Genomic DNA, 26,352 nt, shown 5'->3' on the forward strand with positions numbered 1-26,352 from the left:
ATTTTGTACAATACTGAACTTTATAGTCTTACTTTCACTTAAGTGAAGTATACTAATCCATGATATGATTATTCATGGGATATCTAGAAATCCAGGCTTAAATAATTGAATAGTTATAAATGTCCTGGAGCAGAGGAGGGGGAAGTTAACTAATTAAAATAATCCATTGGTTAAGTTTTGGTAAAAAGGATAATTTGTTAAAGAAATTAATACCCCTTATTGATCTATATTACAAATCCACACTTTCATAAGAAGTTTGTTGAAGAGCAGATTACTTGCATTCGGGTTGTTAGTGCAGGTATTATAAGCCTTTATCATTGATGTTTTGATTTAAGTTATATAGACTATCCAAATGATCCAAGTAGGATTTTTTTTAATTAATTGCTTTTTCTCAATGTGAGAATGCTGGGAACATAGGAAATCTTGTTTTCTAATATTAAATTCTAGATGTCAGCCACCATGAATTGATTTTTTAAATCTTTATTAAAATCATGTTACATTATAATGTTTTGCTAAAATTTTTTTAAAATCGAATGCTGCAAAAGGTGAATAATTGAGCAACATTTGAAGGCTCGGTTAAAGAGGGAAGCTGAAAAGCTGACAATGTATATGGCACTTCTGAGTTTGACACTTTGGAAAATACTTAGATTTTTCAATTTGTAATGTTAAAAAGAGTTGTATATTGAAGTGTCCTATGCAAGATTTGCAACTCATTTGTCTTTTAATTTTTTAATTAGGAAAATATATTGGAGAGGATTCATTTTCACATAGTGCCAAGCAGAGATGCAGACATGTGTACCTCTAAATCTTGTATCACTCACCAGAAGTTTGCTATGACTCTGTATGAACAGGTGAGATGGCTTAACTGTTTTATTAGAGACTATATTTATGTTTTATGATTGATAAATTAGACATATATTTTTACCTGCAGTGTGTGTGTCGTAGCTGTGGAGCATCATCAGATCCTCTACCCTTTACAGAATTTGTGCGGTACATTTCTACAACGGCCCTATGGTAAGAACCTACTAAAGCATATTTACCAAAGATGTTAGTCATGTATGTGATCACATTGAGCCTTTATTTTATGAAACTGTAGCATATATGAATATCTACTCTCTGAGATTAACAAATGTGCTACCATCAGGGGTACTAAGTGATGTCTATCTCAGTTGTTTCTGACTTAACCAAATATAGATGTCACTCAGTGAAATGTACAGAATATTAGTCAAAATGTATATTTATTTATATTTATAGCAAGTTTTTGAAACTGTGAAGGAGAGCTTAAAATGACAAGTTCAAGGGTAAATGGAATTGTACATGATTTCTTCATTTTTGCTAAGGTGTTACCTTTGTAGTGGCCATGTCTCCTGTCGGCTCCACCATGTCCCTGCATAGTGATGGAAGCTAGGGTAAGCAGACAAGAAAGAAAAAAGTGAAAATAATCCTCTGTTAGGTTTATTGCATTTAAGGCCATAACATTCACCTGAAATAAAAATTTGCCATGCTTGTCTGTCCCCTCCCTCCCTAGCCATGAAACATCAGCTTAGGGATCCAAAAATGATCTCTAGACTTTACATAGTAAGAGTTGTTTGAACACGGCAACAGGTATTTGAGAGTGTAAATATTTGATGTATGATAAACATTGAATGAGATCATAAATGTTTGCAGATACTTTAGTACAAAAGACAAAACATGGGTCAATAATTATTAATCAGAATGCATCAGTACAGCAGTTAGTTACTAAATGCTACCAATATTTTTATCATTGCACAAAGTGAATATTAGGTGCTCATCCATTTCATTGTATTATTAAACTTCCTTGATTTATTTTGGATATAGCACATTATTTCTTAAAGATCATTGAATATAGCAAGTTGGTAAATTGGATATATACAGAGTTGGGAAACATCGATTTAGAGGAACATTCTTTAAACGTCAGTCATTTGTAGTCAGTTTCATTCACTTTGTTTGAAGAGTAGGGTGGTGTTTGAATCAGGATAGACCACAAACTAAAAGCTGTAAAACTTTAAGTCTACTTTGAAACTCTTGTGTAAAATGACAGTGCTCTGAGACAGTATCAGGTAATAAGAATTAGAGTTCCATCAGTCTCTCTCTGGTCCATGCCATGAATTGCTAAAGCCCAGAATTTGAATTCTAATTATAATCTCTCTCTTTTTATTGGTGATAAGTATTGAATACCAGTTGTTCAATGCTTACTATGTTCCAGGCTTTACATTAATTGTTGCTTTTAATCTTAACAAAAACTTTTGTTGATCAAGAAATAGGTTTAATATGATTAACCTGGTAAATGGATGAATTAAGATTGAAATCCAGGTCTGGGTTCATTTCAAATTCAAAATGTATCTGGTTAACCACTACTCTGATGCTGTCAATTTTGTAAAAAACCATTATGTGCATTTTGAATGAGCCTGTCAGATTTAGTGCTTTCTAGTGTACTTGTGAAGTGCTTTAGAAGAATTGGTACTTTTAGTTGTTATTGAATATTGTATATTACTTACCACTGAACTGTAAAATATATCCAGCTCTAGGATAGTTAAAATTACTATTAAGTAAAACCAGAGCACCACGAATGGAAACTAGTAGGCGTATTGAGCTTACATTATGTATCTTTTTGGAAATGTTTAAATAGTTGTTTAAAGATACTTAATACCTTGATATGTAAAAATTTGACTCTAGGAGAAGTTGGATACAAAATGGCACTGATACCCTGCCTAGACTCTAATGAAATGGTTAGTAGTCATAATAGGAACAAAAGGCACAAGCCTCATTTAAGTAGCTTTGGTTGTGACTTCTGCATTAATCAGCAAAGGGCCCTTCTCTTAGCTGAAAATAACTTTGTTTATGGGAACTTTAGGCCAGAGAGGGAGCCTTTCCTAAAGTTTCTTGTTCTTGTTAGGCAAAAGTTTAAACTCAAGTCCCTGTTTGTTAAGTAATAACGTAAAAGAAACTGTTAACTTAGAATTACCTTCAGATGGAACATCTTACCTCATTCATCTAATTCCAAACAATGGTATGATTTCATGTTATTTTATTCTGTTCTTGACCTTTTTTCATCATAACCTGCCAAATATCATAATTTTTCATTTCATGGAAATTTACTTCATGGTTAATTTTTCAAACAAAATTGTTTTTTAAGACAGAAAAAATGATCATACCTATATTGATAACTTAGTATTTTTGATGCAAATTTACTGGATATTTTTTAAGTTCGTAGGCCAGATTTGGGACTGCTTCTTTCTTTTGTAGCAATGAAGTTGAAAGAATGATGGAAAGGCATGAACGCTCTAAGCCTGAAATGTTTGCAGAATTGCTGCAAGCAGCAAATACAACTGATGACTATAGGAAATGTCCTGTAAGTATAATTTGGAGAACACTAGTGTGCTTCTGTATTTGTAAATTTGAAAATAGACATTCAGAAATTACCATGCAAATATTAATTATATCTGGAATTAATTTGAAGAATTTATTTTTTCAGTGTTTTCTTAGGTAACTCTATACCATATGAGCTCTTATTTCTTTAAAAACTTGTAACACTGTGAAGGATTTAAGGTAGCATATGTTGATTAAGTTCTGAAGTCTATCATTTGACTAAAGAGAATTTCTTTTTTGTTTTTCTTTAAATAAACATTACAGATGGTATTATTCTTCCCTCATGTAACATTATTAATGGCTTCAAGGGCTTTATATCTGCTATTTTTTTAGGTTGAATTCCTGTTTTAACAGATTTACGAAAATACCAAAGAAAAGTACTTTGATTTAAAATAAACTTTATGTTTAATCAATAATTAAGACAAATACTTTTCTAGAAGTCTATTTTAATATGCTGAAGAAATAAATTTCTGATACATGTTGAGAATGTTGTTGCATAATACAAACTGTATAAGGCATTACCTGTGGTATATCTGTTTTGATAATTTCAAAAGTTGTTTTTTGTGTTTTTCTTTAGAGTAACTGCGGCCAAAAAATAAAAATTCGGCGTGTTTTAATGAATTGCCCAGAGATTGTTACAATTGGTTTAGTCTGGGACTCTGAGCATTCTGACTTGACCGAGGATGTTGTTCGGAATCTCGCGACACATCTTTATCTTCCCGGGGTATATCAACTCTTTTCATTCTCTTCCTTTTTATTTTTAAATTCCTCTAAAACATCTTCATATATTATAAGGCACTTTGTTTTTCAGAACTAAATTTTCTTTCTAAAGGAAATAATTTGCAGATGTAACTCTGATAAAGTTAATCAAATCAGGCTAACTGGAATGCCTTTCTTGCTTAGACTAGGAATGTCTTTCAGTTACAAACTAAACCATCATGTGCTCTATCCCTGTATCACTATAGAGTGATGATGATATGATACTGTATGCATGTGTGTATGTTTGATAATGATTATAAATATAAATATTAAACTAGAAAAATTTAAGATTTAAAATTCATCTACAGCTCTTATCTCTTAATATGCTTTTTACCATCTTAATATATTTTGAATTGGTTTATATTACAATTAAACTTTTAAATAGTTATCTTGAGGTAGTATGTTTAATGTATGTTAAAATATGTGATTCAATCATGAATTATCAGGAAATGTGTAATTTACCTCACATTTTGAGTTTATGTATGTAAAGTGTCAATTCTGTGTTAGAGATACTGTGCTACTAAACTAAGTTGTAATAAATACATTTTATTGGACTTAATGTTTCTTGTGGACTAATTGAAAGTAGTAATTCTGTTAACAGGGCAATGTGGTGTCTTTAGTACTAATATAATATCAGTTTGGGGCAGTATGCATGAGAAATGTTTTTCATAGAGAATCAAATGCATGACTCATCAAATAATTGTTCCTCATTTTAAAAAAGATACAGTATTAAATATACATTATTTTTAAACAGCTTTTTTATAGGGTTACTGATGAAAATGCCAAAAATAGTGAACTTCACCTTGTTGGCATGATTTGCTACACTAGCCGACATTATTGTGCCTTTGCTTTTCATACCAAGAGTTCCAAATGGGTATTTTTTGATGATGCAAATGTGAAAGAGGTAAGTGACGCTTTACTAACTGGAATATTTATTGTGATTTTTACTTTTTAGGAATAAATGATATAATAATGAAATAATTATATAAAATAATTGTTATATGTAAGTATTTATATAAAATAGAAATAAGTGAATTTAATTATAATAGCATCATTTAAAGCCCTCCAGTATTAAAATTTAGAAAACCAAATAGATGAAGCAACTACTTTAGACACTGGACGACAGGCAGTTGAACAGAAAAAAGGGAAACCAACAAGATGAACCCTACAATGATCCCTGCCTCCTGCCTAGAGGTAGTTTCTGGATTGCAGTGCAGCGAGGGAGAACCCAAACAAAGCCTAGTAGTCTCACTGAGTTGAGGAAACCGAAATTAGAGTTCAAGGAGGCCAAGATGGCTAAAATTTGCTGGACAGATTACCAGAAAGAAAGCTGCACAGAGGGAAAGTCCTGGAGATTGGCAGAGGGATCCCCTTTAATCTTTGGCTGAATAGTGATCCACCATGTGTAGGGTAAATGAGCACAAGGTGGCAGAAGGGACCACTGGAAAACAATTCCCTAAACTCATGGGGCTAGAATAGTTTGCATCCGTACTAGCAAGAGTGGATACACAGGACATCAAGTTGAATCCTCAGAAAAATATCACCTTAATGGTGGGGCTAAATTATTCCTAGACTGAAGATTGCTCTGGACCTGACATAAAAAGCTTAAAATGATGCCTTCAAAGGGCCAAGATGATACCATATGACATAACACATAACTACATGTCAACAATTTAAAAGGAAAACAAAATAGTTCAATAGCCAAAAATGTAAAATTCAGTGAAATTTCAATATGCCATTTCAAAGTAGCATTCACTAAAAAATTACCGAATATACAAAGAAGTAGGAAGACATGACCCATGCCCTGAAGGAATATCAGTAACAACAGACCTTCTCTGCCATTTCATTTCTTCAAATCACATGAAATGGGGTGAGCAGGCAGAGTAGGGAAATGGAGCACACCTTCTTTTCTCTCAGAAACTTCATCAGCACCTCAAAAACGAGGGTTCATACTAATAACTGATCTCGGAGGTCAGTTCCAGGCCAGATCTGATATTAAATTGCCTTAGGAAAAAAAAAGACCAAAAATGACAGAAGTAGACATATCAGATAAGAAGGTTAAAACTGCTGTTTGGCTATAGAGAGATTTATTAGATAACAGTCAGTAAACATGGACCATAAAACTAGCTGATAAATTGGACTTTGTCAAAACTTTTGCTCTTCAGTAAGGTACTGTTAGGAGAATAAAAAGACAAACCATAGACTGGGAGAAAATATTTGTCAAGCATATATCTAATAAAGGCTATATTCAGAATATATAAAGAACTCTTTTTTTAAATTTATGTATTTAATTTAGTTATTTTTGGCTGTGTTGGGTCTTCGTTACTGCGTGCGGGCTTTCTCTAGTTGCGGCGAGTACGGGCCACTCCTCGTTGCGGTGTGCAGGTTTCTCATTGCGGTGGCTTCTCTTGTTGCAGAGCACAGGCTCTAGGCACACGGGATTCATTAGTTGTGGCACGTGGGCTCAGTAGTTGTGGCTCACAGGCTCTAAAGTGCAGGCTCAGTATTTGTGGCGCATGGGCTTAGTTGCTCCACGGCATGTGGGATCTTCCCGGACCTGGGCTCGAACCCGTGTCCTCTGCGTTGGCAGGTGGATTCCCAACCACTGCACCACCAGGGAAGCCCAAGAACTCTTAAACTCAATAATAAAAAGACAAATCAATTAAAAAGTGGGCAAAAGATTTGGACACTTCACCAAAGAAGATACATGAATGGCCCTTGAAATGATATTCAGTACATCATTAGGCACAAAGGAAGTACAAATTTGATTCACAATGAGATTGCATTACTCACCTATTAGAATGCCTAAAATTAAAAAGACTGACCATACCAAGAGCTGACAAGGACTCTTGTGAGGCTGATGGAAACGCAGAACTGAACAATCACTTTAGAAAACAGTTTATCAGTTTCTTATAAATTTAAACATGTTTATCATACAACCTAGCAATTCCACTCCTGTGAAAGCATGTATCCATACATAATTTGTACTTCAATATTCATAGCAGTTTTACTCATAGTAACCAAAACTGGAAACAACTCAAATGTCTATCATCAGGTGAATATAAAGAAGTTGTACAACCATACAATGGAATATAATAATCAGCAATAAAAAGGAATGAACTAGTGATACATGCAACAATGTAGAAAAATCTCAAAAGCATTGCGCTAAATGAAAGAAGTGAGACACAAACAGCTAAATAATATGATTCCGCTTATGTGAAATTCTAGAAAAGGAAAAAACAAAGTGACAGAGTAGACCATTGGTTGCCAGGCATTGCAAAGGGGTACAGGGAAAGTTTTGGAAGTGAGGATTACATGATTGTAGACATTTAGCAGAACTCACTGACTTGTACAGTGTAATTGGATGGTTTTATTTTATTAAGTTATATTCAATAAAGCCAGTGAAAAAATTTGGAAATTCATATTCTAAAGTCCACACTTTGCTTGAATTACTTAGTACTTTGATATGGCAGTTTATTAAGAAGTTCCATCTTGAGTCAGTATGCAGCAACATTTTGGCACTCCTATTTTGCATCCTCATAGTTTAAATTGTCAAAATTTGAAGGAAGAACTGGGTAGTCACTCTCTGAGTTTCAGGTTTCTTTTGTTTTCAAACTACTCTCGTTCTTCAAGTATCTCAGAATCCCAGGTAAAGGGGGTAAACAGCTAAAAATGTGTAATTTGGGGCTTCCCTGGTGGCGCAGTGGTTGGGAGTCCGCCTGCCGATGCAGGGGACGCGGGTTCATGCCCCGGTCCGGGAGGATCCCATGTGCCGCGGAGCGGCTGGGCCCGTGGGCCATGGCCGCTGGGCCTGCGCGTCCAGAGCCTGTGCTCCGCAGCGGGAGGGGCCGCAGCGGTGAGAGGCCCGCGTACCGGGAAAAAAAAAAAAGTAAAAATGTGTAATTTGAACAAACTCCTCAAATTTTTTTAAAGACCCCTTCTCTAATAAAAAGCGAATATTCTAGAATGCTTTGTTTCATTGGTTTTGTTTTGTTTTTAAATGAACTTTATAGAGGTATAATTTACAAACATTAAAATGTACCCATTCTAAGTGTATAGTTTGGATTTTGACAACTGTATACATGCCTGTTTAACCTCCACAATCATTGTATAGAACATTTTCATCACTCCAGAAAATCCTGTCACGTCCCTTTACTGTCCCCAACCCTGGGTCCCAGGAAATCATTGATCTCATTCTACAGTTTATGTGAATGGTCTCTTACAATAGACATTCTCTGTGTTTGGCTTCCTTTGCTAGGCATAATATCTTTTTTTTTTTTATTTCAAGATACTTTATTTATTTATTTTAAAACAGGTCACAACACTAAGCTTCTGGCCCATTCTGCCAATGCACAAGCTACAAATGCTTGCTCAGCAGTTGAGGGGCACACTTTAGTAGCATGTTTGAAAAGTGAATAAAAATCCATGTAAAACAAATGTTCAAATAGTTTCCATAGGAACACGGATAAGTGTGACCCCATCACCTAGTCTTACACATTGTTGCATCTGTGCCAACCCTATTTACATAGACATCTCAAAACTGGCAGAAATTAAGTTAAATGGTCCCCCCCAAACCCTTAAATCAAGCTAAACTCGCAGTTAACAGCTACAAGAATGGTATCTACACATTAATATGAGCTGAAGCACAGGCTTCTGGGCGCTGTTTCATTCCACTCTCCCAAGCACAGGACACAGGCAGAGTGCCAACATCCTGCTCCTCTACTCCGAGTGGGAAGTCGTGGTTCTGGATTTGCTGCATCAGTTGCCATGTTGGCCCTGACGTCACATAGTAGATGGTCAGTCTCTGGAATCTATTGAAAGTAGAAGCAGCAGCGGCTGCCATCCAGTCATCATACGGCCATCCAGTTGTTCCAGCACCATTTGTTGAATAGACTCTTACATTTCCCCATTAAATTGCTTGAAGTCTTTGTCAAAAGTCAGTCAACATGTATGAACAAAGCCTTTAAAATTTTGATAATCTAGATCTTGATATAGAAAGTGTACAATCTTGCCCATCAGTTTTTTAATGATAATGTTTATATGATTTTTATCTAGACTAGTTACTAAATAAAATTAATCATATAGTGTGATGAATAGTTGAACTGCTAGTGTCTGAGTGTCTTTAAAATTTTTTAATATATAAAGTAATTCAGTCTCTGCCTTTTCATGTAACACATTGATTACAAGGTTTTGTTTTGTTTCTATTCATTTGTAATTTTTTAAGGTTGGAACTAGATGGAAAGATGTGGTCTCCAAGTGTATCCGATGCCACTTCCAACCACTGCTTTTGTTTTACGCAAACCCAGATGGCACAGCAGTTTCCACTGAAGATGCGCTCAGGCAGGTCATCAACTGGTCACCTCATAAATCCGTTGCAGAAAATATAGGTAATTGTTTAAAAGTTCTTTTTAGTGTTTTTCTGTTATCACAATCACACTAGGAATACTAATATACTGAATATGAAATGAATGTTGAGGATAATTTCAAAATTTAGTTTCAGTAAAGTGGAGTTCAGGAAAATTCTAATACTTAGAATTAGTCTTTATAAAGAAACCTTTCCTCCTCTGTGGCCTCAGAAGCACCTTCAGCAGCCACCCACGACTATGGTCACACAAACACAGGAGGGGATACTTGGCTGGTAGCTCTTACTAGAAGTAAATATTGAGATTTAAAGTGAGTTAGTACACTGGAAAAGTCCAAAGCAGCGAGGCCATTTTTGAATGCCCTACAAAGCATGTAGAAGTCCTTAAAAGATGTCAGTCCTCTAAGTTTTTAAGTAATTTTCTCTATATCATTAAAAATGTCTGAAAAGATGATTCAAATATCTCTTCTGCTGGTGGAGAGGAGGAAGGGGATTAAACAGTTTTGTTGGTCTTTTTAAGGATGTGAAAAGTCCTCAATTCATAAGTTGGAGAATTCAAAAGAAAATGGATTTGGTGATCAGACAAAACAGAGAGAAAATCAAAAATTTCAAGCAGATAGTATTTCATCATTTAATCGGAGCCACATTCAAACAAGTGGCAGTAGAGGAACAGGTATGTATTTAAATTGTCATTTTTACATTGTCCTTGAATAGTTAAGCTTCCCCCTCTCTTCATAGTTAAGCTTCCCTCTTTCTTCACTTACTGAATCTGTAATTCTTGGTAAGGACCAAGAGGAGAGTCCTTAACTAGCTTTCCTTGGCCATGAAAAGAAAATAAAAAGTAGAAACAAAATTTTGTATTTGGACTTAAGCATTTCTCCGAGACCTATAGTTTTGTTTGAACAGTTTGACGTGACTAGTGTTTGAGTTTCTCCATTCACTCAAGGCTGTACGTAATAGGGTGGAGGCAACCTGGACTGTCACCAGAGAAAGCTATGATATGGCCTTTCCTTCAAGGAGTTAATTGTTAACTTGTAGAGGAAAAACATTTAGTTAATAATTTGGCTCATATGCCAAAATTAAATGTAGTATTAGTGAATGCAACAATAGTTTGAAGTTACTATAGTTGTAGTTTATTTTTAACCTCATTTTTATTCAACTGTCTCTTGTTATTATCATTCCACAACTTTAATTTTCACAATCCAAGATCTGTGATTAGGGTCCCACATGAAACAATCACAGCATGATGTACAGTTATGGTTTAGAAATATGCAAAACTCTAAGTGGGTGGATGTTGAGGATGATTTTGTAAGGAACTTTTAAATATATTAATGAAATAATGTCTAACCCTAAAAGTAACCCATTTAATCAAGGGTGATAAGATTCAGCATTAACAATTACCATTTACGATAAATGCTTTTAAAAGTTCTTAACGGAACTTTTTCCATTTTATGTATTATTGATACTCTTATATTAAGCCATTATCTATTTTTCAAAGATACCTACTTTTACTAGAAACTGTATGTGTTTAAGAACACAAACATTGGAGCCAGGCAATTTGTGTTAATAATCCTGGTTCTACACGTACAAGCTATGTGAACTTGGGCGAGTTCTTAACTTCTCTATGCCTCTGTTTCCGAATCCAAAATGAAGATAGTAATTGTACCCACCTCTGAGAAGTATTGATAAATGAGTTTAGACACTTAGAATAGCGCCTGACACATACTAACCACTCAGTTACCTTTAGCTCTCATTATTTCAAGAAAAGTTCTCTTGTTTTCCTTTACATTCGCTGTAGAGCTATACATGAAGTTTTAAAACACAGCTTGCATCTCTAGTGTCAGCATAAATCACATTGAGTTTTTAGTTAAGCATAAAAATGATTTCATTGTATAGTTTAATCTGTATTTTGTTAATATATAGCATCTTAAATTTTAATATAGTTCAATTTGTACTTTTATTGAGCAATTTGAAAAATGATCTGTATCATTATTAAAGAATGGTTTCTTTTACAGTTAAGTCAAGTCACAATGATCAAAGGGAAAAAATAAAAGACATTTCCAGAGAATGTGCTCTAAAAGCCATTGAACAGAAAAACTTACTTTCCTCACAAAGGAAAGATTTGGAAAGGGGACAAAGAAAAGATTTGGGCAGACATAGAGGTAACTTAAGAACTTACAGCATTCATTGGAAAAGGGGCAGCTAAAATCTTATTTTAAAGCTAAGTTTTATAATTTAATACAATTTAATATAATTTCTTTATATATTATATATATTTCTTTAGATATTATGTATCTTATTATGATTTCTTTAATATACCTATTAAACCTATAAATGTAAAGTTTTCCTAGTTCTTATTCAATTCTAGCCTGGAATACTTGTGTTTTTTATGTTTCAACTTTACTTTTAACTATAAATTCAATTCACCCGTATGGTACATTCGAATAATAAGGAAGGTTATAAAATTAAGTGAAAAGAACTTCTTTTCCTGCAACCCTTGACCTTCACTCTGTTCCACTGTTAATAGTTTCCAGTTCATTATGAGCACGTCTTACTTTTTATGGTTTTATGCTCTTTTCTTTATGAACATAGTATAATTTAACCGATATTGCTAGACTTTAGAACTTGATTTAAGATTCTTGCTGCAGTGAAATCCTTTCACAGGTACTTTTTGCATACAGCCATTAGCATAAAATTCTTTCAGAATAATTGCTGGGTTTAGGGTATGTTTATTTATTTTCAACTTTGGTAGGTGTGGCTCAGTTGTCCTCCTAAAATAATTGACAGTCTGCACTCCCACCAACAGTGATTAGATGTCTGTTTCCAGCAGCAATTGGTTTAATAAATTTTAAATCTTTACCAATATAATAGGTGGGAAATATTTTTATTTTTATGGTTTTTATTAATTATGAATGAGATAGAATAGTTTTTTAAAATTGCTGTAATTATCTTATGATCTACTTTAGAGATCATTTTTTAAAATAATTATATAACCATTTATGTTATGATTTACTTATTACTGTTTAACATTTCTTCTCAAACAAGGTATTTGGCTTGTGACTAAAAAGTGGCTCTGAAGAGTAGCTCATTTGTATTTTTTATTTATTTTTAAAGATTTGGTTAATGAAGACCTTCCACATTTCAAGTCTGGATCACCTCCTGCTCCAAATGGCTTTAGACAATATGGGAATCCACATCTATATCATAGTCAAGGAAAAGGACCGTGTAAGCATGACCGAATTGCCCATCAGAGTCGAGCTTCTGCACAAACATTAAGTTCAAGTAAATCCCAGATTCTTGCTTCAGGAGAGAAAATAACTGGCAAATATAAGAGTGACAGTGGTACTGGATATGATACAGACAGTAGCCAAGATTCTAGGGATAAAGGAAGCAGCTGTAATGGCAGCACTAAAAGCCGAAATCGAGGTTGGAAACCTATGAGAGAAACATTAAATGTCGATAGTATTTTTAATGAAAGTGAAAAAAGGCAGCATAGTCCAAGACATAAATCAAATATTAGTAACAAATCTAAATGTAGCAAAGATCAGAGTTTTAACAGTTGTCCAAAAGAGAATCCAAAGCAAAAATGTTTAATGACTATATATGAAGATGAAATGAAGCAGGAAACAGGAAGCAGGAGTTCCCTTGAATTTAATGGAAAAGGAGCAGAAAAAAATAAAGCCCTCAAAGAAACTAAAGTTCATGGTGACAATTGGCAGATGCAAAGGACAGAGTCTGGATATGAAAGCAGTGATCATATCAGTAATGGCTCTGCTAATTTGGAGTCACCTGTTATCGATGGAAATGGCACAGTGATGGATATCAGTGGTGTTAAAGAAACCGCATCCTTCAGGTAATACACAAGTTATGTGAATAATTTCCCCCCACCATTCTCTCTTTTTAGTTATTTGAAGTAACTTTCAAAGGTTGGGGTCAGTTAAATGAAAAGGAAAGAGCTTGAGCTCAGAGTATCCTGGGATATTGCAGGTTATTTGATATATCAAGTTTCTATTTTTAATAGTTATTTCTTGATTCCAAAAATAACAACTGTTTATTTTGGGGAAGTTTAGAAAGTAAAATACATTATCATTGTTGCCACTAAAAGCTATTGATGTATATATACTACAGGTTTTAAACCATAGATTTAAATTGGTGTATCTCAGTCATTAAGCTAATTGTTTAATTCTTCAACCTAGTTAATGTTCATTATCCCATTTCTAACATTTGTAACTCAAAACTGGGGTTATTTTCTTCTGTCACAACCCAGTTCCATGATAGAGATATTTTTCCTTTAGCAAGTATTAAAGAATACAGCCAAATAACTAAGTTTGTATTCAATTAATTCTTAATTAATTCTGAAATCATTTATTATATTACTGTTAGCAGTCTATTTGCAGTTCTTTGTGTAACCTCTAAAACATGTGCGCCACTTAGGTCAATTTAGCCACTATTTCTGCTCTTAATCGATCTAAAGCATCTTAATTTGATGTTAGCTGGTGTTTTATTACATTCATTATTGAAAAGCCAGAAAAAGCGACCGCTCATGTTTTACCGAAATAATCACTGTAATAAAGACTTGGGAAGCTTTTTTACTTTGCAGGGTAATTTCATAATACTTCTTCGAAAGGGGTAGCCTAGGGTATTAGAAAGATCAGAAGTTTGTAATCAGATAGGCTTGGATTTTAATTATTGGGCAAATTAATTTGACTTTCACAGCCTTAATCTCCTATTGAAAAATGAGAATAATAACTCCTTTTAAGTATTTTAAGTTGTGAGATGTAGATTAATAATGTACATTAATCCCCTAGAACAGCACATGGTATATAATAATTGTTTAGCAAATGTTATTTCCTTTCTTTTTCTTGGGGTAAACTAAATAATAATCCATTATAGCTGATGTGTTTGGTGTGTGTTTTATTCTATTCTCTAGCAACCAGATTAAGACAAGCAATCTAAACATAGATCGTATGAACTGTACCTCCCAACAGAGCAAAAACTACTTGGAAGGTAAAAATTTTATTTAAATATATTATCATAGTAGCAGTAAAGAATAAATCATGGTATTACGAGTAAAGAAGCTAAGGACAGTCCTGTCACTGATAAGTTTATGAGTAATGAGGATGGAAGCTGGGAGAGTTTATGCTTGAAGTCTTAAAAGATGGGAATAGCTACTTCAGGGAATAGGAAAAAGGGAAAGTGTGTCAGTCAGGCTAGGCTAGGTTCTGCGCTGTGCAGTGGTAACAACTTGAAAATCTTCCTGTCTTAGTACAAGATTGTTTCTTGCTCACAGCACGTGTCCTGTGAATGTCAGCATGAAGTCTCTTCCTAGTAATCACTCAGGGCCTGAGGCTAATGGGACTCCATCTCTACCAGTACTTCTTTGATCATTGCAGTACTGGGGGGAGAGGAGATTGAAGGGGACACAACATAGTGAATCACATGTAAGCTCTTAAAACTTTCAACCCAGAAGTGATAAATGTGCTTCCACTCACATCTGACTGGCCAAGGCAAGTCTTAACAGCCAGGCCTAATTTCAAAGAGGGTGGAAAAGGGTAATTTGCTGGTGCACTGCAATATGTATGAACGGTCCTAATGTCTACCACAGGCGTTAAGGACAGATAGAAAAATTGATAAACAGCCTGCTAGAAAAGTTCACTTCGGAAACAGTAAATATGTAATGGTGTGACATTATTATAGGTGATTTGTTAGCAACACATAGAGGCCCAGAAGCAAAGAAAACTAGATGTTTGTCTACAGAATTCGGCATTGTTACTGAGAGGTTATACCTGAAGGATTTGGGGAACAGGAATCAAGGAAAATGATGAGCAAGGGGATTACTGAGGTTGGAATCAAAGTCATTGTCTTCAAATTTTAGAATTCAGAGGATTAGAAGGGCTATAGTTTTTCACGATAAAAAATAGCCATGAAGAACACATTTTAAAATTTGTTTTTAGTCTTTATCATCCTTAAGGCTTTTGTGGAGATTATTTTTCAGGTTGCAGATATTGAATATGATTAAATGTTTAATTATTTTGTTTTCATCAAATGGTATAATATCAGAAGGAAACACTTATATTAAGGAAATAACCTTCCTTTCCCATATAAAATGTCTCGCCTGTTTAAAAAATCTGATAAAAGTCTGGTAACCAAGTATTACAGGAAACAGTAAAAGGCTGGCCAGAAATCAACAGCAGAAGTCAGTAAAAACTGAACAATAACTGCAAGTTCAGTGCTCTTTATAAAATGATGCTTGCTTCCTGATATTAATAAAAACACAAGGTCATAGAAATTTCGATGGTTAGGAGTGCATTGCTATAATAGATTTGTTCTGGGTTTCCCCACTTAATATGAAATAGTATGTATGTAGCCAATTAAAACTAATTTTTTTTATTGTGGTAAAATATACACCACAGAATTTGTCATTCTAACCATTTTTAAGTTACCATTGTCTGATATTAAGTACATGTGCATTGTTTTGCCACCATCACTACCATCTATCTCCATAATTCTTTCATCTTCTCAAATTGAAACTGTACCCATTAAACAACTCCCCATTCCCCCCTCCCCTGGCCCCTGCAACCTCCATTCTACTTTCTGTCTCTTTGAATTTGACTACTCTGGGTACCTCATATAAGTGGAGTCATGCAGGGTTTGTCTTTTTGTGACTGGCTTATTTCACTTAGCACAACGTCTTCAGAGTTCATCCATGTATCAGAATTTCATTCCTTTTAAGGCTGAATAATATTGCATTATATGATGTAACACATTTTGTTTATCCATTCATCTGTTGATGGACATTTGGGTTGATTCTACCTTTTGGCTATTGTATATAATGCCCCTGTGTATATTAGTGTACAAATATCTGAAATCCCTGCTTTCAGTTCTTTTGAGTATATACCCAGAAGCACAATTGCTGGATCCTGTGGCAGTTCTCTGTTTAGTTTTTTGAGGAACCACCATTCTGTTTTCCACAGCAGCTGCACTATTTTACATTCCCACCAGCAGTGCAGAGGTTCCAAGTTCTTCATATCCTCACCAATACTTGTTATTTTCTGGGGGTTTTTTTTGGAGAATTGCCATCCTAATGGGTATGAAGTGGTATCTTGTTATGGTTTTATGTACCCCACGTTTTATTTAACTACATAAATTGCATTACATTAAAATTATTTCTTGTTTAATAAACTTCAAAGCCTACCATAGTTCTTTAAGCTAGTGTTTGCTTAGGGAAACTTTATTAATGTTCATGCCTTATGGTATCTGTATGTGTATTTCCCTCCCCTAGTCTTTGAGAACATGTTAAAGTGGGTATAGGAATTTTTTTTCCAAGCTAAAAACTGGCCCTGCGTGGATTTTTTCCTTTTTTTCAGTAAGGCACAGTTTAATTTTTTGTGGCTTGGTATGATTTTCTTGGATTTCTCCTACTTCTTAATTATAAAATGGGGGTACACTTACATTATTGACCTGAAGAATGACTTTCTATCCATAGGTAAAAGACTTTTACAAAGTTAAGAAACCTTAGAAAATTTTTTATTTTCATATTTTGTTTGACATTTAAGTCAGCTTTCAATATTAGTCTGTACAAGTTTATGTGATGGTAGAGAAATTAAAATCTATAACAATGCCATTGTAATTATCTCACTGATAGTTTTTCATTGATAGAGATATTATATAGCCTATTATATTTATGGATTCTGCTGCAAACAAACATACCTACACTGCCTAAAGCTATTATTTGGGAACATTGTTGAAATTCCACAATGCCACTTAGATTATTTTAGCTCCTCTTTTAAAAATGGGTCACTAATGGGGAGAATGTCAAATGCCTTAAATTACATTCAAAACAGAAGAAATGACATGTTCAAAAGCACATGGTCAGGAGAAACTATCACATATTGGAAGGATACAGCTAGTTTGTTATATACAAGGCTGGAATGCATACCTGGAAATTGTGAGATGATGGTTAGAGGATAGAGAGAAGCCAAATCATGATGAAACTTTTATGCTATTTTTAAATCCTAAAAAGTAAATGGAAAGGCATCTAAGGACAAGGAGAGTAGCGTACTCCAGTTTGCATTTAGAAAGGAGTAGGGGGTGAATTTGGAGCAGTGGGAGAAAAATTATTTAGATGAATAATAGCCTAGGAGAGAAAAGATGAGGGTATAAACTAAGGCAGTATCAATGTCAAGAAAGAAGATTTGAGAGATTATAAGAATGTGTGGACAGTGGAGTCACTTTCTGTGACAGATGTGCACAGTGAGGGAAAAGGAGAAAGCTGGGGGTGGCCGTATTTGGGTATTACATAAATGGATTCACCATTTACCAAATGGAGGAATATAGGAAGAAGGGACAAATTTTGGGGGTGAGAGAGGATGGCAAATTTATTTTTGGATTTGTTTGGCTTGTCATCTAGGTAAGTAGATTAGTTAGGAACAAATGTCTGGAATGCAGGAAAGATTATGTATTGGTAGCCATCAACATATATGGGAATTGAATGCGGTAGACATGGACAACATCATGCAGGAAAATGGGAGATTTCAGGGAAAAAAATATAGACAAAGGAAGAAACATGGGGTTTGCTGACTAAAAGAGATGAGCTAAGAGTAGAGAGAAGGAGCAACTTTGGAAAAGAATGAGGAGTAGCTGGAAAGTATGAGAAAATACAGGAGAGGGAGTTAGCACACGGAAACTGGGAAAATGGAGAGCTTCAAAAAGAAAAGTGATCACAGATTAAGCAGAATAAGGATTAAAAAGTCCAAGTTTGGTTTAGCAGTTAGTAAGTCATTAGTGACCTAGTAAAAGCAGTATTAGAGAAACATTAGAATAGAGGGAACATTAGAATAGAAGCAAGATTGAGGTAGAACTGAAGTGTTTAGAAGTAAAGGGTCATGATGTTTGTAACTTACTCTCAAATGGTTCAGAAAAAAAAGTGGGGTAAAGTGTTAATAATAGGTGAATCTGAGTAAAGGATATGCAGGTAGGTATATCTTTCAACTTCTCTGAACTTTATGAAATTATCTTCAAATTAAAAGTTTTTCAGAAAAGGTTACAGTAGAATAAAAAGTAAATAAGAGAAGTAAATAAGTGCACATGTCTGTCAAAACCCTTGCTGTGAATAGTAAAGAAGCCCTACCTAAAGGAGAAAAATGAAACCAAGAGCTTAGTTTTGCATGTATGTTACAGAGGGGTAAGGAACTAATGATGTACAGAGGGTGAGAAAGGTGTGAAGATAAGAATAGACCAGAACAGTAATTAATGGAGTAAGATCTCTGGAGGTAGAGTGAGAATGGAACTTCAAAGGAAAGCTTTGAATTAAGGGAGTAGTAGTTTTTCTGTAATGGGAGAGATAAAGGTGAGTGTTGGTACCATTCAGTGTGTATTGTGTTAGATGAGTCAGTTGAAGGAGTTCATACCTAGTGGACTCTTTTCTCTACGGAGTAAGGTTATCTACTGAATAAATATGTGTTTGGATATTTATAGATTGTAAATAACAGATCACAAAGGAATTATTAGGTCTTTCAAAAAACTTTTGCCATTTACTTTGGGGTCTGTAATACTTGGCTTAATCTCAGTTAATCATAGAAGTCAGGGTTAGTTCAAGCTGAGAATCTTGATCTTGCAAATGACAAGGAAGAGTGAAAGAAGTTAATCAGTGGTCAGAAAAATCTGTTAATTCCCTTAATTCTTATTGTAAAAAAATCTGTACCTCCATTATGTTAAGTGAAATATACTACCCTTAATGTTGTTAAATCCTAAAATTAGTAAATGAAAAAAATTTTACTGGAAGAGTTTATTCGTATACGTAAGTTTATTTCCTCTAAGATGTTTTTTGCAAACTTCAGAGCATATTCATTTAGAGAGTATATCTGAAGAATGAGGTACTTTTCACAGTTGGTTTTGTTTCTGTGCATACTAAATTTATTTTCTCTAAGAGTTTCATAGACCATCGAGAGGCACTTGCTGTGGCCCAGCACCACCAAATGTTTATATGTTTTTTAAAACCATAAACTTTCAGTATTGAAATTTAATTTGTAGCAAAATAGCATTATTTGCTCTTTCTTTAAATTATAATCCCAGTGAGGAAAGAAGTTACTGACTCTTGCCTTTTTATTTTGTATCATCCCCAAGTTTAGTATCTGATAGGGTAGATTATTACATATTAAAGTATCTCTCTGTTCCTTTTGGCATGTAGTAAATTTAGCCAGAAATATTTATACAGTTAAAGTTTTGTGATTTTTTTCTAAAATATTCAAATTTTGCTTAACTGTCTTTTTATAGTAAATCAGGTCATTGATTAGGTTATTGCTCTTGAATGTTTAGACTTTGTAATTGCAGTATTATTATTATAGTCTGAAATCTTCCGATACAACAAGAATGAGGATTACAGTGTCTAGACTAGCAGTTTGGTCTTCTTGCTATGTAAGTCTGTTTTAAATCTAGGTCACCTTTTCAGATTAAGTATATATATTTTGATTTCTTGACTATTGGGCTTTAGGTTTTTTGTATACAGTACCAAAATTAGCATTATTAATTAAAGCATCTTGCCTTGATGTTGAAGTATTTTCTGTGCCAAGTGTTAAAATCTGACTATCTTAGATTTGCAAAGAACCTGAAGCCAAAATTCCCAGTAAAGACACATGGATGTCTATGTCAGCAGAAGAGAAAAATAACACATCTATTTTTAAGTTAGTTGGAATTCTGAAGTCAAACCACTTGGTTGAATGCCTGCCATAGTGATATTAAAATTTCAAACATATTTATAAAACCTCTGCTGCCTCCTGCTGCCCATTGCGTGGATACTTTAATAAAAGTAAAGAAATCTTTAAGAATTAAGTATTTAATTTTTTTTGTATTTGTGAATATTAAACTTGAAGTTCTGGATAAGTTAAGAAGTAAATAAACATTCCAAAGTTAAAATCACAGTGGGTGGGAAATTATAATGTAACTTTAACTTACAAATTTTTCAAACTTTAAAGGTTGAAAAATAATCAAGATTCCTTCTGATATTACTTTTTTTTTTCTTTAGTCATAAAGTAGCTGTCAAAGAGAGAGGCTTAGTTTTTTTTTTAACAACCATTTTTTAAACTGAGGTATAATTAATTTATAATGTGTTAGTTTCAGGGGTACAGCAAAGTGATTCAGTTATACATGTATATATATATATCTATTCTTTTTCAGATTCTTTTCCATTATAGGTTATTACAAGATACTGAGTAGAGTTTCCTGTGCTGTACAGGAGGTCCTCATTGTTTATCTATTTCACGTATAGTAGTGTGTGTATGTTAATCCCAAACTCTTTAATTTACTTCCCTCCCCCACCCTCTGCTTTCCCCTTTGGCAACCATAAGTTTGTTTTCTATGTCTGTGAGTCTGTCTGTTTTGTAAATAAGTTCATTTGTATCATTTTTTTAGATTGCACATACAAGTGATATTATATGATATTTGTTTTTGTCTGTCTGACGTACTTAAGAGGGAGGCTTAGTTTTTGAGACTCAGGCAGTGTGTCAAGGTTACAGGGTCATGAGACTCTCTGTGATATATTATATTGCCTTTTATTTCTGAGACTTTATTAGTATGGCACTTGGTAGATATAGAAATAGTTGGCGGAGGGGAAGGTAAGAAGAATTTGTCTCAGTTTATACTTATTTTGTCTTGGATCAGTGAGTTAGAAATATGGTGGACAGTGTGGAGGTGATTTAAAAGAAGAAAAAACAGTGTTTTTCATTTTTATTGGGAGCTGCCATTTACTGTGTGAGCAGTATGGCATATAGGGTATTAATTTCTCATGTATATTACATTACTCTTTCTTGGAAATTACTTCTAAGATTTAACTTGCAGAGCCATATAATAACCAATATAGATTTTTTAAATAGAGTAATATTTAGATGTTATGATCAACTATAGGTTCCAGTTGAATTTTGAGTGACAGGGTAGTTTTAAAAAATGTACCTAGAACATCAATTTAGAGATAAAAAGGCATCTAAGATAAAGTTATCTATTGTTTAAAAAATAAAAGTTGCTTTTTTAATAACTTGATTTTGTTTTCTTTGCAATCTTTGGTTCACAGATTTGGTGTACAGTAGACTAGAAGCATGAGAATGAGAGGAAACTGAAATAAATTAACATGATGAAAAGGTCAACTAAAAATAAGGGAAAATACAGGAAAATTTACTGGAATTGTACAGAAGTATAGGGAATGAATTGAATATTCAAGCTAATGCCATATATTTTGGTATCTTCTGTGGGCATCAGCATGTTAAAGTATATCCTGTTATTTGATGTTCATACTAATGGCGTAGTTTCATCAGAAGGAGATTCTGTATAATGATCTTGTGTTTTAGGCATACATGAAAGAGAGCCTGCAGGTAGTAGAAAGAGCACTGGCTTTGCAGTTAATCCTGGGTTTGTTTGAGTGTTGCCACTTAACCACCTATATGGCATCGGTTAGGACACTTCATTTCCCTAAGTCTCAATTCCTTGGTTATAAAAAGGGAAGTTTTACAGAATAGTTGTGACTCAGATTTTAAAAAGACACCTATTTGCAATTAACTGGAACGGTTGTTTACAAAAGGTATTGAGGACCTCAAACAGCTTTTATTGCTATATCTATTAAGATTCGCTGTATTAGGCATTAAACCTGAAAATCTTAAATATTTTATTTATTCATTTAAAGAATGAATAAATCCTTTACTCACGCATAATTTTGAAACATCCATGTATCCTCATTTGGAAAATATTGGTTTGCTAAATTATGCAAGTCTTCCAAATGTTGATACATTTCTTTTCTTTTTTTTTTTTTTTGGTAACATTGTACCTGCAGTGCTTCTTGTTTAAAACTTTTTTTTTGAATTTTTGAATTTTATTTTATTTATTTCTTTATATAGCAGGTTCTTATTAGTCATCAGTTTTATACACGTCAATCCCAATCGCCCAATTCAGCACACCACCATCCCCACCCCCCCACGGCTTTCCCCATTTGGTGTCTATACATTTGTTCTCTACATCTGTGTCTCAACTTATGCCCTGCAAACCGGTTCATCTGCACCATTTTTCTAGGTTCCACATACATGTGTTAATATACGATATTTGTTTTTCTCTTTCTGACTTACGTCACTCTGTATAACAGTCTCTAGATTCATCCACATCTCTACAAATGACCCAATTTCGTTCCTTTTTATGGCTGAGTAATATTCCATTGTATATATGTATTACATCTTCTTTATCCATTCGTCTGTCGATGGGCATTTAGGTTGCTTCCATGACCTGGCTATTGTAAATAGTGCTGCAATGAACATTGGGGTGCATGTGTCTTTTTGAATTATGGTTTTCTCTGGGTATATGCCCCATAGTGGGATTGCTGGATCATATAGTAATTCTATTTTTAGTTTTTTAAGGAATCTCCATACTGTTCTCCATAGTGGCTGTATCAATTTACATTCCCACCAACAGTGCAAGAAGGTTCCCTTTTCTCCACACCTTCTCCAGCATTTGTTGTTTGTAGATTTTCTGATGATGCCCATTCAAACTGGTGTGAGGTGATACCTCATTGTGGTTTTGATTTGCATTTCTCTCATAATTAGTGATGTTGAGTGGCTTTTCATGTGCTTCTTGGCCATCTGTATGTCTTCTTTAGAGAACTGTCTATTTAGGTCTTGTGCCCATTTTTGGATTGGGTTGTTTGTTTCTTTAACATTGAGCTGCATGAGCTGTTTATATATTATGGAGATTAATCCTTTCTCCATTAATTCGTTTGCAAATATCTTATCCCATTCTGAGGGTTGTCTTTTCATCTTGTTTATGGTTTCCTTTGTTGTGCAAAAGCTTTTAAGTTTCATTAGGTCCCATTTGTTTATTTTTGTTTTTATTTCCTCTACTCTAGGAGGTGGATCAAAAAAGATCTTGCTGTGATTCATGTCAAAGAGTGTTCTTCCTATGTTTTCCTCTAAGAGTTTTATAGTGTTCCATCTTACATTTAGGTCTCTAATCCATTTTGAGTTTATTTTTGTGTGTGGTGTTAAGGAGTGTTCTAATTTCATTCTTTTACATGTAGCTGTCCAGTTTTCCCAGCACCACTTATTGAAGATTGTCTTTTCTCTGTTGTATATCCTTGCCTCCTTTGTCATAGATTAGTTGACCATATGTGCGTGGGTTTATCTCTGGGCTTTCTATCTTGTTCCATTGATCTATGTTTCTGTTTTTGTGCCAGGACCATATTGTCTTGATTACTGTAGCTTTGTAGTACAGTCTGAAGTCAGGGAGTCTGATTCATCCCGCTCCGTTTTTTTCCCTCAAGACTGCTTTGGCTATTCGGGGTCTTTTGTGTCTCTATACAGATTTTTAAGATTTTTTGTTCTAGTTCTGTAAAAAATGCCATTGGTAATTTGATAGGGATTGCATTGACTCTGTAGATTGCCTTGGGTAGTATAGTCATTTTCACAATATTGATTCTTCCAATCCAAGGACATGGTATATCTCTCCATCTGTTGGTATCATCTTTAATTTCTTTCATCGGTGTCTTACAGTTTTCTACATACAGGTCTTTTGTCTCCCTAGGTAGGTTTATTCCTAGGTATTTTATTCTTTTTGTTGCAATGGTAAATGAGAGTGTTTTCTTAATTTCTCTTTCAGATTTTTCATCATTAGTGTATAGGAATGCAAGAGGTTTCTGTGCATTCATTTTGTATCCTTCAACTTTACCAAATTCATTGATTAGCTCTAGTAGTTTTCTGGTGGCATCTTTAGGATTCTCTATGTATAGTATCATGTCATCTGCAAACAGTGACAGTTATACTTCTTCTTTTCCAATTTGGATTCCTTTTATTTCTTTTTCTTCTCTGATTGCCGAGGCTAGGACTTCCAAAACTATGTTGAATAATAGTGGTGAGAGTGGACATCCTTGTCTTGTTCCTGATTTAGAGGAAATGCTTTCAGTTTTCACCATTGAGAATGATGTTTGCTGTGGGTTTGTCATATGTGGCCTTTATTATGTTGACGTAGGTTCCCTCTATGCCCACTTTCTGGAGAGTTTTTATCATAAATGGGTGTTGAATTTTGTCAAAAGCTTTTTCTGCATCTGTTGAGATGATCATATGGTTTTTATTCTTCAGTTTGTTGATGTGGTGTACCACATTGATTGATTTGCGTATATTGAAGAATCCTTGCATCCCTGGGATAAATCCCACTTGATCATGGTGTATGATCCTTTTAATGTGTTGTTGGATTCTGTTTGCTAGTATTTTGTTGAGGATTTTTGCATCTATATTCATCAGTGATATTGGTCTGTAATTTTCTTTTTTTGTAGTATCTTTGTCTGGTTGTGGTATCAGGGTGATGGTGGCCTCATAGAATGAGTTTGGGAGTGTTCCTTCCTCTGCAGTTTTTTGGAAGAGTTTGAGAAGGACGGGTGTTAGCTATTCTCTAAATGTTTCATAGAATTCGCCTGTGAAGCCATCTGGTCCTGGACTTTTGTTCGTTGGAAGATTTTTAATCACAGTTTCAATTTCACTACTTGTGATTGGTCTGTTCATTTTTTATATTTCTTCCTGGTTCAGTCTTGGAAGGTTATACCTTTCTAAGAATTTGTCCATTTCTTCCAGGTTGTCCATTTTATTGGCATAGAGTTGCTTGTAGTAGTCTCTTAGGATGCTTTGTATTTCTGGGGTGTCTGTTGTAACTTCTTTTTCATTTTTAATTTTATTGATTTGAGTCCTCTTCCTCTTTTTCTTGATGAGTCTGGCTGATGGTGTATCAATTTTGTTTATCTTCTCAAAGAACCAGTTTTTAGTTTTATTTATCTTTGCTATCGTTTTCTTCATTTCTTTTTCATTTATTTCTGATCTGATCTTTATGATTTCTTTCCTTCTGCTAACTTTGGGTTTTGTTTGTTCTTCTTTCTCTAGTTCCTTTAGGTGCAAGTTTAGATTGTTTATTTGAGATTTTTCTTGTTTCTTGAGGTAGGCTTGTATAGCTATAAACTTCCCACTTAGAACTGCTTTTGCTGCATCCCATAGGTTTTGGATCGTTGTGTTTTCATTGTCATTTGTCTCTAGGTATTTTTTGATTTCCTCTTTGATTTCTTCAGTGATCTCTTGGTTATTTAGTAACATATTGTTTAGCCTCCATGTGTTTGTGTTTTTTACGTTTTTTCCCTGTAATTCATTTCTAATCTCATAGCGTTGTGGTCAGAAAAGATGCTTGATATGATTTCAATTTTCTTAAATTTACTGAGGCTTGATTTATGACCTAAGATGTGATCTATCCTGGAGAATGTTCCGTGCGCACTTGAGAAGAAAATGTAATCTGCTGTTTTTGGATGGAATGTCCTATAAATATCAATTAAATTTATCTGGTCTATTGTGTCATTTAAAGCTTTCCTTATTTATTTTCATTTTGGATGATCTGTCCATTGGTGTAAGTGAGGTGTTAAAGTCCCCCACTATTATTGTGTTATTTTAAAGTCTATTTTATCTGATATGAGTATTGCTACTCCAGCTTTCTTTGGATTCCCATTTGCATGGAATATCTTTTTCCATCCCCTCACTTTCAGTCTGTATGTGTCCGTAGGTCTGAAGTGGGTCTCTTTTAGACAGCATATATATGGGTCTTGTTTTTGTATCCATTCAGCAAGCCTGTGTCGTTTGGTTGGAGCATTCAATCCATTCATGTTTAAGGTAATTATCGATATATATGTTCCTATGACCATTTTCTGAATTGTTTTGGGTTTGTTTTTGTAGGTCCTTTTCTTCTCTTGTGTTTCCCACTTAGAGAAGTTCCTTTCGCATTTGCTGTAGAGCTGGTTTGGTGGTGCTGAATTCTCTTATCTTTTGCTTGTCTCTAAAGCTTTT

The 26,352-nt window shown here is 34.2% G+C and overlaps 1 protein-coding gene across 2 annotated transcripts in view; it reads left to right on the plus strand.

Annotated features, from left to right (window-relative positions):
* Positions 1-26,352, plus strand: part of USP53 (ubiquitin specific peptidase 53) — a 44,966-nt gene that overhangs the window by 11,217 nt on the left and 7,397 nt on the right. For both annotated transcript variants that reach the window (XM_060148658.1, XM_060148659.1), the window contains exons 4-13: positions 738-851; positions 932-1,014; positions 3,268-3,373; positions 3,968-4,114; positions 4,904-5,053; positions 9,374-9,536; positions 10,032-10,184; positions 11,527-11,673; positions 12,626-13,364; positions 14,442-14,518. In XM_060148658.1, the coding sequence (XP_060004641.1) occupies positions 738-851; positions 932-1,014; positions 3,268-3,373; positions 3,968-4,114; positions 4,904-5,053; positions 9,374-9,536; positions 10,032-10,184; positions 11,527-11,673; positions 12,626-13,364; positions 14,442-14,518 (1,879 nt within the window). The remainder of the gene's footprint in view (positions 1-737; positions 852-931; positions 1,015-3,267; positions 3,374-3,967; positions 4,115-4,903; positions 5,054-9,373; positions 9,537-10,031; positions 10,185-11,526; positions 11,674-12,625; positions 13,365-14,441; positions 14,519-26,352) is intronic.

This window comes from Lagenorhynchus albirostris, chromosome 4, assembly GCF_949774975.1.
Source record: "Lagenorhynchus albirostris chromosome 4, mLagAlb1.1, whole genome shotgun sequence".
NCBI classification, from domain to species: domain Eukaryota; kingdom Metazoa; phylum Chordata; class Mammalia; order Artiodactyla; family Delphinidae; genus Lagenorhynchus; species Lagenorhynchus albirostris.